General features: G+C 43.9%; 2 protein-coding genes across 2 annotated transcripts in view; both read right to left on the bottom strand.

The window, feature by feature from the left end:
* Positions 1–1,468: 1,468 nt before the first annotated feature.
* ACKR1 (atypical chemokine receptor 1 (Duffy blood group)) lies at positions 1,469–5,160 on the bottom strand. Its single transcript, XM_003767882.4, has 2 exons — positions 3,339–5,160; positions 1,469–2,507 (listed from the first exon to the last, which is right to left on the bottom strand). The coding sequence occupies exons 1-2, from the start codon at positions 3,357–3,359 to the stop codon at positions 1,587–1,589; spliced, it is 942 nt and encodes a 313-aa protein (XP_003767930.1). The 5' UTR covers positions 3,360–5,160; the 3' UTR covers positions 1,469–1,586.
* A 192-nt stretch (positions 5,161–5,352) lies between these two features.
* CADM3 (cell adhesion molecule 3) overlaps positions 5,353–18,672 on the bottom strand; it is a 40,539-nt gene continuing 27,219 nt past the window's right edge. The window contains exons 2-9 of the mRNA XM_031966832.1: positions 15,659–15,799; positions 14,951–15,103; positions 12,805–12,942; positions 12,320–12,487; positions 11,866–11,956; positions 10,984–11,153; positions 8,645–8,770; positions 5,353–7,831 (exon numbers count right to left, since the gene is read on the bottom strand). Of these exons, the coding sequence (XP_031822692.1) occupies positions 7,713–7,831; positions 8,645–8,770; positions 10,984–11,153; positions 11,866–11,956; positions 12,320–12,487; positions 12,805–12,942; positions 14,951–15,103; positions 15,659–15,799 (1,106 nt within the window). The 3' untranslated portion in view covers positions 5,353–7,712. The remainder of the gene's footprint in view (positions 7,832–8,644; positions 8,771–10,983; positions 11,154–11,865; positions 11,957–12,319; positions 12,488–12,804; positions 12,943–14,950; positions 15,104–15,658; positions 15,800–18,672) is intronic.

The following is an 18,672-nucleotide window of genomic DNA, read 5'->3' as shown; positions in this document are numbered from 1 at the left end:
GAAATGGCGCTTTTGGGAAGTAAAACCAGGTATAGCATGTCTAAGGAGTGCATTTGGGTCCAACCAGCTGTAGGTTAGAGAATGTCCTGTGCTCACAGTTTTCAGTCTTGTAGAATTCAGTAGAGGAACACCTTGACTTTCTTGCAAAGTGTTTGTTGGTTGGGAGGGCAAAATGAGGAGAGGTTTATTTGGTTTACTAGCTCTGGGTTCCACAGTGCTCCCTCTGTAGGGAAGGGAATTTGGATCTGAAAATTTCTTGTTCTGGGTGTGTGTTCAGATAAGGACAAGAGTCTAGTGGGCCAAAAGTAAGAAAAAAGCTTTAGGATGTAGAAGATTGAAGGAAAAAACAACAACCAAAGAGACTAATCTGTAAAGGATTGGCCCCAGAACTTGGATCTGGGGAAGGAAATTTAGACAATTTCCAGTTAAAGGGTGGGTCATAAACTAGCTTCTACTAGGTCATATACTTTGGAATCCTTCCAGCTTTCCTTCCCTCTCCTCCCCTCCCCTTCCCTGTATCCACTTTCCAGAGAGGGCAAATTGAGGAAATCAGAAGGCAAGAAGTGAAAGGAGATAAAGCATGAGTCATAACCATGTCCCTCCCTCCTAAGAACAGAAAGAAGAATAAGAATTGGGGAAAGAAAGAAGAGAGAATTTGGATTGAGAGGACCAAAATAAAAAATTTTAAATTGACACACAAAAACCTCATTTAGCATGTGTATACACACACACACACACACACACACACACACACACACACTTTTAGGCTTATTTCAGCAAGAAAACAGGCATAATGGTCACCTCTAATGTGGTTTTCAGCTTAAAAATTGCTTCCTAGGAAGGGTCTTTTACCTGGCAGCTCAGGTGGCCTGAGAACTTAACTCAGGAGATCTGTAACCAAATCAGGAACTTTTAGGGTGGAATCAAAGCATTTACTCTAGAAAGAATATGTGGTGGTAGCCTAATAAGGAAGAACTCTTATAGAGTCCCTAATATGCCTTTCTTGCTTCTTGGCAGAAAAAAAAGATGGGAAAGAAAGAAGAGGTAACTGAAAGGAGCAAAAGAAATATGAGAGCTTATTCAAAGGAGAGTAAATGAAATCCAGAGGTTCGTTCCCACCATTCCTCCTCATTATAGCTTCCCCTCTCAATTTCTATTCCCTTGGGGTTCCTTAGACATCTAAATCCTTCCAGTTTCACCTACTGAACTAGTCCCCTTAGGAATTCTGCCCCCCAGTTCCTCTGTTTTAAGTATTAAGACATTGATCCCAGAACTCAGGAGAATCTTTGGGGTCTATCTGTCCTACTTCTGGGCTAGTCTCTATCCTGGAAGCTCATGTGCCATGATGATTTCTCTTCCCCATCCCTCCAGGCATACCTGATTGGTACCATTTGGGGAGACAGGTGCTGGTAAGAGTGTCTAAGGTAGAATTGGGCCCACTATTGTGGCCAAATAAGAAACCATCAGCTTCATAGCAACATAAACTTTAATGTCAGTTGGCAGCAGGGAGAACTGAAGCTTGCCTCCCAGGATGCCCAGATGCCAGGATAAGCTTGGGAGAGGTGAGAGGTCGGGGAAAGGAAGCTCTAGAGTGGGTTGACTGTGGGGGGCCAGGTGACATAGTGGCAAAACAGTGCCAGCAGCAGTGGAGTAACTAGGCAGTGCAATATCCCCAAGATCTTTGCAGAATCTAACAAGAAATCTAGCGTCTGCTGGACAAAGCACGTTTTTATCACTAAGGCATCTGACCTTACCAGGATATCGGACCCCATCACCACTGCATGAAGCCACCAGAACAGGAACCAGACCCACAGGACTTTAGCCCATGGCCCTGACCTTCCACCTCTTATCCTCTGTACTACCCATGCTCCAACCAGGCTCAGGGGAAGAATGAAGAAAATAGCAATGCAGACCACAATATGGATCACACACCAAACCCACACATCTGGGCTGAAGGACAGGGTGCAAACTCCAGTGGTAACATCACTGGCCAGGGCAACAGGCAAGGCCATCAGCAGAGCAAGACCCCACAGAGTCAGTGAGAGCTTGAGGAGCCATCTTTGGGGCAGTTTGGGACCCAGCCAGATGTGCACACACAGCAGCAGAGCCTGGGCAAAAGCAGAGGCATACCAGAGTCCATGCCCCACACTACAGAGGATGATGTCTGGGGTGGGATTCAACCCTGGGGCCAAGATGGGCAAAACAATACTGAAGAGGGTACTGCCCCCAGCCACTTGGGCCAGGATGGCCCGGCCTGGGCATAAGTGCTGGCAGACAAGGGGTTTGAGGAGGACAAAGAGCAATGCCCCACCAGCTAGGATGCCTAAGGCACTAGTAAGGGCAAAAAAGGGCAGTGAGGAGCTGTCTAACAGGAGACAAGAACGACAAGGAGCAGCCAAGTCCAGGTCAGCATCAGTATAGTTGTAAGTGTCATTCCATAGAGCATCCCACTCTTCTTCCAAACCATTGATGGTCAAGTTTTCAGAGATCTGAAGCTTGGATCCTGCCTGGGAAACATAGCACAAGAGGCCACTCAGAGAACCTTTTTATTCCTTCTTCCCACCTATAGTATGTAGAATGAGGGGGTGCGCAGGGAAAAGGGAAGAATAAGGCTGGGAGTGGGGAGGGCTGGGATTAGGAGAGTGATGGAGGTGGGTTAAGTGAGCAATCAAGGGGAAGATGGCAAGAAAATAAGACAGAGGAGGGACCAGTAAGAAAGTCATAATAGAATTAGGAGAGGAACATAAGTTCTAAGGGACTGGGGGCTGACAAAGATTGCATAGAATTAATTACGAGGATGTTCCAGTTCAAAGTCTAGATAAAGAATGAGATATTAATAGGTTATACAGGGCTTTGAGTCTGTGAAGAAGAAAAGGAATAAAGGGAAGGGAGTGATGAGAAGGAAAATGTGGGAAGAGTGTGGAGTGCCTGGGATGAGGGCAAAGTTGAGAATGAGTATTTAAGAAAGGAAAGGTGAGAACAAAAGGACTGAGGACAGCAGAAGGTGAGGGATAAGATGGAAAGGTTCGAGAGGAGAAGGGAGTGAGGCATAAGTGGCTGAGGAGGGAATGATTAGAAAGATTGACGAGAGAAGGAGGTGAAGGTTGTGAAGAAGTAAAAACTAAAAAGGAAAAAGTAAGCAGTTAGGAAGAAAGGGCTGATGAAGGAAGAATGAGAAATAAGGTAAGGAAGGCTGAGCAGGTAAAGAAGCAACGAATGAGCATGGAAAGGATGAGCCAAAATAAGGAGAGGAAAGGAGCGAGAAGAGATGGGAATGGGTTAAATTGAAGTGAGAGAAAGAATAGAATGAGTCTTTGAGTCTTGGCCCACACACTCACCCGATGCAGACAGTTCCCCATGATTCTGGACTGATCTCTGAGCAGACAGGGTGGGCCAGGAACAGAGCTGGCAGTGTTGGTGCCTGAGCCTCCGAGATAAGAGCTAAGAACTAACAAGAAACTTCATGGCCCCAGGGTAGGACTATAGGGTGGAGTCAGGATGGGGTGGGAGTAAGTGGCAGCATCTTCAGGAAGTCTAGTGCTATACCTAGGGCTTCCTGCTTGGGCCAGTATTGACCTGGGATCTTCAATTAAGTCAGGAAAAGGATGGGGGCTGGAAAATGGTAATTCTCCTGAAGGGAGGTGTCAGGGAAAAGAATTTGGGACTTTCCTCCGAGAGAAGATGGGTTTGGACAAGGAAAATACAAAGGCATACTAAGGATTCAGGGAAATAGAAGGGAAAGAACGCCCAGTGATGTCCTCTGTCACTTCAGCACTTTCAGCCTTCTTCTAGGGGAAAATTCCCCCCAAACAAAAAAACAAACAAAACCAGGGAGCACTAAGAGCTCATTTCGAACAAGAGAGATTGCTACCTCTTGTTATGTGGTTAGATGCATGTGATTATATCATCAGGAATGTATATGTGGATTGTGTCGGTTTTCTAGATACCCTTCTGGATATATAGCACTGTGCCCACAGGCAGCTGGGCATGAGGGTGCTTACGTGTGGGTGTGTCCCTGTGTATCAGTGTGAGTGGTATGTGTCACAGAGATGGGTGTCTGAGTGTCTCTTTCTGTCTGTTCAATGTGTGAGTGGGGAGGGATTAGGAAGATGACAGGCCAGAAGGAGGCTATCCTCAGAGGCAATTTTCCATTTTCTTGGGAGTTCATTGGGTTACTTACCCTGGGATGTCTAGTGGGGGAATTTAAGAATTTAAATTTAAATTTTAAATTTAAGGATTAAGGCTAGAGATGAGAGAAACTTTTCCTGTTAGCCTGGCATCCTGGGGTTATGCAGTCTACTATGGAGTGATACAATTTCTAATAAGTAGGCAAATGAATGAGCATGAGAAGCTGCTATTCTTTCCCTGTAGATCCATCACTTCCTAATAAATGTCTTTTCTTTTTGGTTAACCTGTTCAATCGCACATCTTCCTATGGCCTCAGTTTCCTCCATTGTGATTACTGGACCAATTCTTGCAACCACATAAATACCTTTGGTCTCAAGATTGGAGGGGTCTGGGATGTGGATAGTTGGACTCAGTGGTTAAAGAAAGAGTAATAGTTTAAAGACGTTCAGGGTGTGTCCTGGGCTTTTGGCAGGACCCAGTTAAGGTTGCTTAGGTCTTACTCTGAGGTAGGGATGTCCATCTAAGATAGAAAATAGTGACAGTGGAGTGACAAGGTGAATTATGGGAAGGCTATCTTATACTAAAGTAGAGTTAGTGGTGCTGAGGAAAGTTATTATTTTTTTTAATGCAGTTTTTCCACCCAGGTGTTCTACAAATCTCACAATTATAAAAGTCAGCCTAGGGAGTCCTAGCTCATACTAGGTCATCTAGAGGCTGGAGTACAGGACCTGGAGTCAGGAAGATCTGATTTTAAATTCAGCTTCACATACTGACTGGTCAAATCACTTAACCCCAGTTTTCTCCTCAGAAAAACGGGGGTAATGATAATTCCTACCTCAGAAAGTTGTTGTAGGGATCAAAGGAGAAAGTGTGTGTAAAATTCTTTGTAAATCTTGAAGTCCTATATAAATATTACTTACTATTATGAAATGTTAGCTGTGCCGTCATCCCTAGAAAGGATATTTTTTACTCCCTTTCAAAATCTCTCCCAGGACTCCCATACTTGGGGATGGGAAGTTGTGAAGAAGCCACAGTCCCCATTTCCGCTCTGGAGCAGAAGGGACTCAGCAGACATGAGAGAAGACAAGCAGCATAGACCCTTTCTTCTGAAAGTTATTCTATTGCTTTGGGGGGTTATTGTCCTGAGTTCCATCCTTCCCTCTCCTCCCCCCAACCATCTGGGCAGTATGAGCAAAACATGAAACATCCCAGTGACACGTATAATCCAGATATATTGAGGGGTGGCCCCTCTGAGATTAGCACAGGAGAATTAGAAAGGTTATAAAGATACACGATCCCCTCCCATCCCATCCCTTCCCCTCCCACCTCCCTGGACAGACACACACAGCACGACAGGCCCCCCCTCCCCCGCCCCCCCGTACAAATATGGCTTCTGTGTATATGGACAGAGTGGTTCAGCTCGAAAGAGTTAGAGTTGTTTGTCCTGAAAGGGGATGCCAGGGATGGAGAGCCCAGCAGGGCTGGGGTCCCAGCATCCCTTTCTGTTGGAGGGGGATTGGGCCCCTGGTCTGGGTGTGGGGCTGCCTGCTGTGCCCAGCATTGGGAAGATTCAGAAGGGCATTTACCTGAACTGAAGGGAGTACACTTTGGCAGGGAGGGAGAGAGGTGAGTTTCCTTGCCAGGTTGCGAATGCCCCTCCTCCCCACCATTCTTATTGGGGCAGCTGGCACAGGCTGGGAGAAGAATGAGGGGAGTGCCAAAAGGAGTCCCAGGCCTGAGTTGGGGGCAGGCCAGGAGCCCTAAAGCAGTGGGACTGAGCAGGGTGGGATGGGGGGGGGGGGATGAGCAGGCCTTGTCTCCATGGCAACCAGCTCAGGGCCAAGGAGGCAAGATGGATGATGAGAAGAAAGGACGGGGATGCAAGGACAGGAGACCTCATCCCCAACCCTTCTGGCCCATCAACCCACTGAGCAGACTGGGGCGGGGGGGAGCAAGCGAGTGGGTAATGAGGGTGTTAGAAGGTAGGTATCCAGGAGAAGCCTGGGGTGTGCATAGCAAGGACTGTGGCACAGACTTAGTGTCAGGAGGGGGGGAAGGGGATGGGTGTATGTGTGTGTGTGTATGTATGTGTGTGTGTCCTTTGAGGGGGTTTATGGAAAGGGGGAAGATGCTGAATAGAGACCCACCCTGAGATTCCTCTGTTTGAGGCAGATGGGCACTGGGAGGGTGACATGGTTAAGACTAGGATGGGGTATAATCCCAGGGTGAGGTATGTACCCAAACCTCCGAAAGCCCTTTTGTATGCCTTCCCACACTCATCATTTACCCCTGGACCTCCCAAACTCTCTTTGTCTTGGGATCTTGGGCAGGGAACAGCCCCATGCAGTTTAAGATCTTTCTAGGTTTTTTTGTTTGCAAATGCGGTTGTTATATCTGTCTTTCTGCTGGGGGTAAGGGGCTTTGGCATGGGATGGCACAGGAGGGGAGGGCTGGTTGCTTTATAATGCCTTGAAGAGGGTTGCCATGCAACAGTTCTGTGCCTTGGAGAGGAGTTTGGGGCCCCTTTATAGGGGAAAACAGGCTAAGTTTGTCCCCCAAGGCAATTCTTCTTCCACAGCTGACATAAAAGGAAGGCAACTGTATTTGTCCTGCCTTCCTTTCCTGGTTCGCCTTATTTCTTTCTCCCAGTTGTGCCCTGATCCCCTAGCTGTGCTGCTTCTGAAGAAGGGGGAAAGTGGGGGGAGGAGGAGAGGATGTCATATTATATAATCTTGGGAGTTGGTGGGGAGGGTATGGCAAGTCAATCTCAGCTGCTCTTTCACTACAGACTTCTTCCTTTCTTCAGGTCTTAGCTTCCACCTCTGAAGCTTCACTGACTGGACCGTTTTTCTAGTAACTGTTCCAAATTCCCAGCCCCTTTTCTTCACTTTCAGGGGTGGAGTGGGGGTGAAGGGATTGGTGCAAGATAAAGTAGAAAGGCTGGCTTCTCCAGTACCACGATGGCAATGCCCCTGAGAACTCGAAGTTCCCAGAGCTTTCTGCTTCTCACACCTGCCCAGGTGGTTCCAACCTATCTCAGGGGAAAAGCACCCTTACCTGGAGCCCAAGGTAGCATGCCCCGCCTCATTTCTGGAGCTGGCGCTCCTGTCACATTAGATTGGAAAAATTGCTCTTCTCTAGGGGATGGACAGTCCTGCAGAGTGGACCCACCATAATCTCTCCTTTCTTCAGACCTCTCTATTCTTTGCTCCTTTGCTTTTCCTCTCTTAATCCTTCAGTTTCTGCTCTCCCCTACCCAAGGGGCCCCTGCCCCCTCCAGCCTGGACACGGATTTGATTCTGGGATTGTTAAAAATAAAAAATAAACCCAAACGCAGAGAAGCCACAGAAAGGGCCGAGGGCAACCCTCTCTTCCCCTCCCGCCCCACCCCTCCCCATTTCAAACCGAGTACAAAACCTCGCCCAAAGCAGACATTCTGTACAGGGGGGCGGGCTGGGCTGGGGAGCAAGCGGGAGGGGGCGGCCCTGGGGTCGCTCTGTACAAGTCCGGGTTGGTGCCTTGGCCCCGGCAGGCCCTGGGCTGGGCCCCCCCAAGAGGGGGGCGTAACGGACGGGCAGACACCCCTAGATGAAGTACTCCTTCTTGTCATCCCCGCCTGACTGCCCGCCCTCTGCATTGATGATGGCCGTGTCCGCGTCTGGTGCGTCATCTGAGCCTTTGGCCTCATGTGTCAGATACGTCCCTGGACAGAGACAAGGGCTTTCTCTCAGAACCAGTCCCTGGCTTCGGGCACTCACCCTTGCCAGACTTCCCCTTCCCTGTCCTCCACCACAGATTGTGCACTTTCTCCCTCATCCTTTCCAACCTCCCCTATTTTCCCTGCCCAGACATTCCTACCTAGGGTTCCTTTTGGATCTCTTACCTTCAGGACCCCCAATGCTATGGATATTTATGGACTTAAGAGACTTCTTTGGGAGTAAGATAGGTTCACTGTGCTCAAGGGTCCAGTTAAATGCTCATGGGCACTAGGACTCCCATTGATCTGCCTCTACAATCAAGCTACTGGTTACAGGTAACATTTGGGGAAGATGAAATTATAGGGAAAATTGAGAAAACAAATGAAAAGCAAGCAAAGGATACAGAGGCAGGGAGAAAAGAGAAATAGATAAGGCTGCAAGATGAGAGAGGATGAAAAGGAAAGAAAGGGTTAGAGAAGAGAGTGCTAGTCATGGAGGTATATGAAAGGAATTGGGAGGGGGGACAAAAAAATAGGAAGCTTGTGGCTGATTCTGTACAGTAGAACCCTAAAAGTAAGAAAAGCATGGGAACAGCAGCTGGCTGAGTGGGCAGGTTTTGTTTTATTTGGATGATCATCACCAAATTATCAGACGCTATTCTAGGGTTGGCAGGGACAGTGTTGGCAGTGAACAGCTCTTCCCTTGCTCCAAGTCATGGGGGTTCATTAGCCTCAGGTGGTCCTCCTTCTATCCTTACTCCCCTAATCTTGCTTAACCTTCCTCCCTTTGGCTCCCTTGGGTCTGTTCTACCCCCTAACCTTTGTGCCGGATCAGGTAGTGGCCCAGGATGATGAGCAGGATGAGCAGTAGGAAGACGATGAAGGCCACGATTCCCCCAATGACAGCATGGTAGGTGCTAGAAGTTGAGATCACTGGGCTGTGGTCTAAGGGGGGGAGATAACAACATGGTAAGACCTCATCAAAGCTCCCACTGTTCCCTATGAAACCCCTGGGTTGGGTATGATGAGTCCCAGGCAAAAGGCCTGGGTCAAGATTTATGTCAGGAGATTAGGGATTATGTCTTTGCTGTCTGTTTTAGGGCAATGTATCTTGTGTTAGAGGACTGACTTTAGTTAAGGGTCCTGGCTTTGATCATCAAATTTTATTTTTTCTTTTCCTACTGTGTTTCTTCTCTAACTCTTGCTACCCTTGATTATCTTTCTGAAATTTAGGCCTGATTCCTCTAGATGATTTATCCTAACCTAATGACCTATAATTCTAAACTTGCCAGGTAAGGAAAAGGGAGAAAACTGTTGTGGAATGGAAAGAAGACCCTAGAGACAATAAAGAGGGAAAAGGGAGAAAGTACGGGGGCCTCCATAGGAAGGCTGCTGTTACTTTATGATAAGACAAACTTAAAGTCTTGCTCCAGTATGACTGAAATTGAAGGCTCAAGACTCCACACATACCCCTAGATTAGCCAAAGAACTTTTTGGCTGATGGAGCAGTTTTCTCTCTGAAGATCTGGACCTATCCTGAAAAGAGGGGAAACATCTTTTGGGAAGAGATGGCACTATCCTTTCACAGTCACAGATAAAGTACCCAGGCCCAGGACCTAAAGGGGTCTGATATTCCCCCAGACTGAATGTAATCAATAGTAGATTTAGTTTCACCTCAGATCTAACTGGGACAGGCTTTTTATTTTTCTACCTATCAGGGCATCCTGGGAAGATAATATGTCTGCCTTCTGACTCTGGTTTCAATGTTCCTCATATTCTTATGGAGCTAGTGAAGGTAGCAATTGTATTTGAGAATCATAAATTTCTTTGACTGGAAAGGGTCTCAGAGGTCATCTTGTTCACTCTCCTATTTCTGGTCAAGACTCAGACTAATTCAATTCCATAGATAAAGTAGTTTCTACCATTAATGATATTCCAAGAAGGGAAGTGGTATAATCTATTCTACCAGCAGGTTTTAGTGTAGCTGATGAGCCAGATTAAATCAAACAAGATTCATGCTGGCTCTTTGGCAGTTTGTGGGAACTTAGGGTAGATGGGGGAAAGTAATCTTCATGGACCTGGTCACTTTGGGGAGAAAACTTTTAAAGTCCAAGCACTGTCAGAATTGGATTAAGAAGCTTCCTGGGAAGAGAACTCTTTGGATCTCAGTGTATTTTACTGGTTCTTGGGATTATGTAGTAGTCTTATCAGTAATTGTCTTGAGAATTGAGCTGGCCCCGTGGGACTGGAAATCTTGAGACTTTTTGAGGAGAGACAACCTTTAGAATTCAAAGCTCTCCAAGGTAGTGAACATTTCCCAACTCCTCTTACAAATAGTTCAGATGAGGGTCCCTCTAATATCTTGAAAGTACCCTAGATCCTAACACCCCTATCTCTATTCTCATTATCCTTGGGATTTTATTGTTGAAGACGGCTGGATCTGACTACTTGGCAGGACTCCATTGCCATTTAGACCTGTCAGAGAAGGGAAAGTTGCACAGATATGGCAACTCTCCCACGCAGAGACACTCTCTCGGCTTGTTATGCTCCCTGAGACCTGACCTAAGTCAAGAGTCATAGCTTTAAGTCAGAACCTTTAAGAAAAAAGCAGCTATAATCCTATAAAGAGATATAGTTTTTCAGAAGTAACTTTGTGCTTTAAATTGTTATTATTTGTCTCCCATCTCTTTCCTGGATTCAGTTTGTTTGAAGCTTACAAGAAAGGGAAAAGTCCATAACATGTACCCCCTAGTCTAGTAACATGACTGGTCTGAGTAAGTAGCCTTCTGGTATGAGAAGAACTAGAGGCAGTCTAGAGAGCTTCATCCGTGGATTATTGTCCTTCTTGCCAAGGTAAGGATTGCAGTGAGAATGGTTCCACTTTAACCAATACTATTGGGGCCACCATTCATTCCAACAGGCAGATGGGAGGGGGACATTCCTAGCCCCTCCACTCTTCCTTATTATTCCTTACTCTTGAGCTTAACTCCTCAGCACTGACAGCCAACCCAAACTCCTTCCTGTATTCTATTCTCAGACGTATTATTGGAATGGCTAAGAGGAGCTAAAGAGGTGATTAGTTAGGGTAGAAGAAGGCTGGAGATAAGGTAAGCCAATTAAGAAGGGGGGTTGGAGGGTTTGGAATAAGGAGGGCTCACCGCTGACATCAAGGGTGTAGTAAGCTATGTGGCTGCCCATGTTGTTTGAGGCTGTACATTGGTAGATGCCGCTGTCGCTCTTGTTGAGAAATGGAAAGATGAGGGCACTCTCATGGGTCATCAGCAGTGGTGGCTCAATGCCCGTCTTCACCCACTCGTACTGCTGGGGGCTGTGGAGGCAGAGAGATCAGAGGGCTGCAGGGAAGAGGAGGTTGAGGAGCTGTAGGAATAAAAGCCTGGGAGCAGGGGAAGTCAAGTTGTTATAGAGAAGGGGTTCAAAATGCTTGGGGAGATTGGTAACGTGGTGAGGGAATGGCACCTAGTAAGTGCTTGCTCTGTGCCAGGCACTAAGTGCTTTACAAATATTTTCTAATTGATCATAACAACCCAAGGAAGGAAATGGGCTTGGCAGCTTTCAGAGTCTGTGGCAGCTGACAGGGCTGTGAGAGCTACCTAGAGACAGGGAAGCAGTCTCTATGTGAGGAGAGGACCATTCCTTCTGAAAGGAGGAGGAGGTCTCCTGCACATACTCTTGGGTTAGGGTGAGCAGGTGAGATGGGCACTTTCATCACCTACCTCACAGGTAGGTTTGTGAACAAAGAACTTCCTCATTTCAAAGCATTTTAAAATATATACTTGTGCATTATTGTTAGCTTGTATAGTATAGTCCTATAATGGATATAAATGCCATCTAGAAGCATCAGAAACAAAGCCAAAATTGTAGCTTTTGCTCTGCTGTTCTCTCCCTTGTAGACAAAACATGCAGGATGAAGGGATTCATCAAGCAAATTGGTGGACTTTAGGGAGCACTGATGATGCGACCTGTATGTAAATTTGGGGAATAAAGTGGGGACTGAGGTACCAGTTTCTGTTTTTCCTTACACGGGATTGCCATGACCTTCACATTGTAGCATCAATTTCTCGCCTTCTCGGGGATGTTGGGGATATGGCCTAATCATTGCTGTTGGTGTGTCTGTAGAAACACAACATAGGTCAGTCCAAAATTTCACACATCCTCTCTGAGACTCCCTCCCAACCCTTGCCCCAGTTTCCTTTGACATCTTGGTATCTCTCAAAATTTTGACTCCAAAATGCCTGATGTGCCTAATTGAGTCCTTCCCTTCTATATCACATTTTCTATTATATCTAATTCTTCTGTACTGTTCTCCATTTCTGCACTGGTCCTGTCCCACCATTTCTCTCCTCTTGTGCTTATCCATTTTTCCATTGTTTAGATTCTTTGCCTTGCTGTCCTACCCTCTCCCCAGCTCCACTCTTGTCTATGTCTGGGTCTCAAATGTGATCCCTGCTCCACCCTCCCAAACCCAGGACGTACAGAGGACTTCGATCCTCTGAGAGGTGGATCTGTCCATGTCTTGCAGGGACTTATGCTTTACAGAGCATGTGACATCAACTCCATCATCTTCCCGGAAAACCTGGAATTCCACGGAACTGCTCACTGTGAATGTTTTATTGTCATCCTCCTGAACCATGTTTGGTTTCCCTATAGCACAGAAAATGCACATAAACACACATGTGGAGAAAATAGAGTGAGTAGCAACATATACACACACACACACAAATTATATGGGTACCATCATAATTGTGAGCCCTAAACACACAGAAAAATCCAAATAGAGACATATTTAGATGTAGAGGACAAACATACATGATTATACACATTTGTGCATACATAAGCATACAAAATGTCTGTTACCGTCCCTTCTTGCTATTTATATAAGGCTATCACTCACCTGCACTTATACAGACACACCCTGACGTGCACCCCGACAAACATAATATAGTAGAAAGAGAACTCACCCTTGAGCTCCTGATCACCCTTCCTCCAGCTGATCTCTGCAGCAGGCTTGCTCCCTTTCGACAGACAGGTAAGGCGGGCTTTCTCCTTCTCCGGGATTGCAGACACATAGCCAGTGATTTGGGGCTTCTGTGGGATTCCTGCCATAGATTGGTGGGGGTATGGCCAGGATAGGAAGGAGAGGCACTATGAGTCTAGTTCTAGCCCTATCACTCCCTGTCTCTGGGGATCTTACTACTGAAAGGGAATGTGGTGTAATGGAAAGATCAATGAATTAAGAGTCACAGGACCCAGTTCTGCCATTAATTGTGTGTGATTCTAAGCAAAGTCATTTCACTTTATACTTTCTAATAACTTACTACTTCTTGATTTCTGTGATTCCAAGATAGTCTTGGATAAGTTATGTCACACACATGGGCCCACAGAGTCCTCCTTTGAACCCCAGATTATAAATACCAATCTGGGAGTAATGCCATCCATCTAAAGAGTAAGCTATCTATATAGCCTAGTTATCCAATAAGGGAAAGCCAGAGGTTGAAGGACTAAGAAAGTTTGGGAGCCTGCCAGTCTGGCTCAGATAAGGCATGATTTCACAGAATTATTCTCTTTGAAAGATCCAAATTCTTTCTCCCAAAACACTAACATGAATCTCTTACTAGAAAGAACATCTCTGAGCTGAAACCTAAAGAAATGACCTCTAACAGAATAACTCCTAAAAGATGAGAAATCTGGTTTTGGGGGTTTTTGTTTTACCTAGCTCCAGTTATGTTATTAACTAGTTGTATGTTATGGAACAAGTAAATGATTTCTCTGTACCCAATTTCCTCATTTATAAAAGGAAAAGTTTGCACTAAAGAATTCTAAATTCTCTTATTCCTAAAAAAAATAATGTCACTCAAATCTTTGACTCCTGAATAAAAGGTTGAATCTCCATCTTGCCCTGTTTCCCAAATTGGGGAGCATAAAGTAGAGCAGACCCAGGGGAATGTTGGGAAGTATTTTTGCACTGGCAAGTGGAAATGGGTATTATATAGTTAGAACTATAACTAGGAACTCACATGCCCTGGGCAAGTTCAATTACTGTGGAATGATGGAAAGTATAGTCAGCATAGAGGAATACTTGGAAATGGAGAAAATGGTATTAAGATATGGGGAGAGTCATAAGAGATCAAAGTCACCTTGATCTCAGTTGTCTGCAAAAAGACCTGGAAATTCCTCTATGACTTTAAATCCCAGATGGTCTACTCCAGGTTATAGTAATGCCAAAAAAGCAAGCAGTCTATTCCTCACAGAGTTCAGCCCAGGTCCTTGCAATATAACCAACAATCTCCAATCCATTCAACATAATTATTCATATATTGTCTTTCTTCTTTAGCGTATGAGTTCCTTCAGAGAATGGGCCATATTTTTGCCTTTCTTTATATCCTTTGGGCTTACTACAGTATCTGCAATGTAGTAACCCCTTAATAAATACTTGTTGACTGACTAACTAGGAAGGTGATGAGGGATGAGAGATGGAAAATAGAGAGAAATAGTCTTTGGGAGAGAGGTGCTACAATATCACCACCTTAGTGAGTGCCAAGGTTAAATAGGGGCAATCATACCACACAACACAGACTATTGAAGGTCCATGAGACAGTCAACCAGTTAAAAAGCATGTACTAAATACTTGTTGACCAACAGACATAGGCATTTCAGAATGGAGGACTCCTGGAAGTGACAGGACAGACTGTGTCTCTTGGATTTGGTAAAATCTTGGTAAAATATATATCAGAATTTTTCATCACCCAAATGGATAGAAAAATTTTTGAGCCACTGGTCTTGTAATATGAACACTACAATGACAACGAAAACACCTAAATTTTAGTTCCTGTTCCACCATTAAACATCTACATGACTTTGAGTGATTCCTTTAATTGCTGTGCCTTAGTGTACCAGTGTCAAATGGGAATTAATAGAATTTGCCTTAACTATTCCAGAGGGTTGTTGTAAGGATCTAGTGATATAATGTATGTGAAAGTGCTAAACAAACACGACAAAGAAGGAAAGAGGGTGAATGAAGTGCTTGATGTGGCTAAGGAATTGAAGGGGAGAGCCTAAAATCTAGAGGGAATATACACTGGGAAGACTGGGATTTGGGCTCCTCACCAAGCACAGTGACGAGAGACTTGGCAGTGCGCACAGGCATGGTGAAGATGGAGCAGGTATATTCACCCTCATCTGCCAGGGCCACTTTGCTGATACTGATGGTCAATTCGTTGGGGGTCGAGCGCACCAACTGGATCCTATTGTCTCGAAGTGCTAGGGAAAAACAGGACAGTTGGAAATCATATCCTCCACCCATTCCCCATCTCAGATTGTACTCTTAACACTTTTCATTTCTATTTTCCTTTCCTAGTCCTACTTTCTTATCGTTGGCAGAAAGGTGAGGATGGGGAAGGGAAGGTGTTGCCTTTGAACTATTTTTTTTTGAGGAGTCTTCAATTTCCTTTCTAGGATCAAGAGATATATGATGAATTGAAAATTATTTAAGCAAAGATTGAAATTAAAATCAGGTGAGGTCTTGTTCAATTCTGGATTTGTGAGCAGATCTTAGAAAACCAACTTAATCTTTTCCATAGTCTTCTAGAGGGAGGTCACTCTAGAATAATAATAGACTATACATATTGGTTATTTCAGGTCAGATTTGCAATCCTAAAGCTTCTCCAAAATGAGAATAGGTGTTCTTAAAAAAAAGTATTGAATCACTTTTGCTTCAGTCACCAGAAATAGTTTACTCCATTTCTCTTCCCCTCTGATCTCTAAAAATCATGTTCCAACCTGACCTTACTGAAAGGCTGATCTAGAAGATAGTACCTCTCTTCTCCCCAAAGTAGAGAGTCTGCTGAGCAGGGTTTGACCACTGTAGGGATGAGGAATCAGGGTCTTTTACTTGGCACTTGAGTTGCACGGTATCACCAGCCACTACTGTCATATCATATGTCCAGGGCTGACTTTCTGTAGGAAAAAGTAGAATCAGTTTCCTGCATATAACCACTAGTCCTCAACTTTTGGGCTAATATCTAACCCTCTTTCTTCTCTCCTCTCCCTCCAACGGACATCTGCACAGTGTATTTCTTGCCTTCTCTAGAACAATCAATGCAAGAAATTAAGAGTATGGGATAGAAAAACATTTTCTTGTTGAATTTCTCTGTGAGGCAGATATTGAGGAGAAAATGCATGCTGAAAAGATACATTTGTTGAATGTCTGCTGAAAACCTAAATAGAATACAAAAACACAAATTTATATACACAAGTCTGGGCACACCTTATATGTTATATACTTGTTGGACTACCTAACCTGAAAAATACATATCTATCCTATCTATGTCCTCTTCTTCTTCTACTCATATAACCTAGGTAAATGCAGGAACCAAGGGATCTGGGTGGGTTCCATGACTCCAAAAGTCAAAATAAGCAAAGCTAACCATCAAGTTTCCTAGCTCAGGTACAGATACACATAATATTTTAGTTAGCAGATTTGTTAAAACTGTATAATAAAAGAGCAAATCAGAAAAGAAAGTGTTAGTGCATATGCATCTATTTCCCTAATAATGATCCTCTACATTATTCCTAATTGTTTCCTAACACCAGTTTCTTAAAACTAAAATCCTCTTGGTCAATTCTACTCACCATCTTTCTCTCCCAATCTAGCACTCTTAGGAAAGTACTTTTAAAAGTCATAGAAAAGGGTTTCCTCCTACTACAGCAGCAGAATGCATTTCCCATTACCACATTAAAAGAAAGGATGGGTGGAACAGAGACTCGAATTTAAACCTTCCAATTGTCATTTTAAAAGAAAGGGTGCTTAGAGTATCCTTAATCTTAATAGCACTGATTTATCCTCAGTATGATTCCCAATCTTCTAAGCACTAACTTCTTCAAACTGCTGGTTTGGACCTGACTTCCTCTGACTTCCAGGAACTCAAGGACTTTTTTGACTTTTCCTTCTCCACTTTCTATATCTAGGAATCCTTGACCTCATATTACCATAATGACTTTTTTCCATTCCAAACCCCAAAGCATCAACCCCAAAGCATCAACCCCAAAGCATTATCTGCTGAACTGGTCTCATCTTGATCCAGAACAAAGGGGAAGAGAAAAGAGAACAAACATTTATATAGTGCCTATTATATACTAGACACAGTACTAATATCTCATTTGATTTTCACAGCAATATAGATAAGTTATTATCCCCAGATGAGAAAACTGAGGCAAACAGTGTAAGTAATTTACCTAGGGTCACACAGATAATCTGAGGCCAATCTGAACTCCTCTTCTTCATTCCAGGCTTGGGACTTTTGTTACCTTGCTGCCTTAAGATAACAAATTAGTTTAACCCAACATTGCTGTACCTTAAACCCCTTAAGGACTTCTCTTCCCCTTTTTTACATCAACAGTGACCATTTCAGAAATGAGTTGGCTCTATACATTTAACCTCTCACTGATATTACTTCCCCGCTATCTTAGTCATACCAATTATTTTCCCTTCAACCTACACTTGCATTAGAAGCTTTTCCTGATAGAGGGGAAGATACTCAGATATAAGGACTAAGTACACTCTTTTTATCTCCTATATTGTCCAATAACTCATAATTCCAGGCCAAGTTTCTGTCTAGCTCCTTGTGATTTTTATCTTGGACTGTTCTTTATTAGGAATCAAAGAATTTCAATTAGAAGGGAAGTAATTTAGTCCAACATTTTTATTTGACAGATTGTGTAACCAAGTCTCAGAGAGGATGAGATTTCCTTAGCATCTCTCAGGAAGTTAATGGAACTACTAGAATCCAGATCAATTGACCCTGAATTCAAGGTTCTTCCATTAGAACATCATCATCACACACACACACACACACACACACACACACACACAGAGCAACATTGGAACCCCGAGATTTAGATTGTCACATTTTATTGAATGAACTGATTGGGAAGTAATTATAAGCCTCAAATGCACCAAATTTATCATTTCCAAATTACAAGTGCTATTTCCTAGTAATAATGCTCCAACTTTTGAATAATAATTCCTTGATTCTTAATTTCTTTGGAAGACATTTCCCTGGATTGTAACTTTGTGAGATTCAAAACATCCTCAACATATTCTCCCTTGGAATTCTTTCCTTTATAGCAAAGGTGTCAAACATACAGACAGCAGGCGGCCAGCAACACTCTAGAGAACTAGCCGAACTAGATTAAAATGTAATTGGGAAATATTTAACAAAATAAATAAAAATACAATAAAACATAGAAAATATATTTTGAAAATCAATATGAAGCCTGCAGAGATCCTTATGTATGGATTTGTGGCTCCCATTTCTACTTGACTTTGATACCTCTGCTTTAATGGGATGAAAAGCTGGGGATATAGAAACCTCTTCTATTGGAGCAAGTGGAAGAGAAAGAGAGAAAGTGGAGAAGGACAGTAGCATAAATTGGTACTTAGGATGTTCAATATCAGGAAATTGGAGTCCTGGAAAAGGGAAAAAATGGAAAAATGACTCAGAGGGCTGGGACAAAAAGAGTAAAAAGGGGAGGAACAGGAAGGATATTGAGAAATATTGGCATAAGGTAACCTTGAGCAGGATCTGAATATAATTTTACTGACCATGTTCCCGGGTCATTCCAGACTTCAGAGCTAAGAAACTTGGGTAACTGGGACAGGAGTTTCTAGTGCTTTAATCTTCTTGTCACTGAAGGAAAGGGAGAAGAAAATCTCTGCTAGAAATGACTCCTAGACCCACTCTGTGTGTGTGTGAGAAGGAAATCTTTCTATGTAAGAAAGAAAAGACACTTGAATAATAATGGTGAAAATTCTTTAAGATACAAATGAG

Source organism: Sarcophilus harrisii, chromosome 4 (assembly GCF_902635505.1).
Source record: "Sarcophilus harrisii chromosome 4, mSarHar1.11, whole genome shotgun sequence".
Taxonomy (NCBI): domain Eukaryota; kingdom Metazoa; phylum Chordata; class Mammalia; order Dasyuromorphia; family Dasyuridae; genus Sarcophilus; species Sarcophilus harrisii.
The sequence above is the reverse complement of the archived record's forward strand: the minus strand, read 5'-3'. Positions and strand labels throughout refer to the sequence as shown.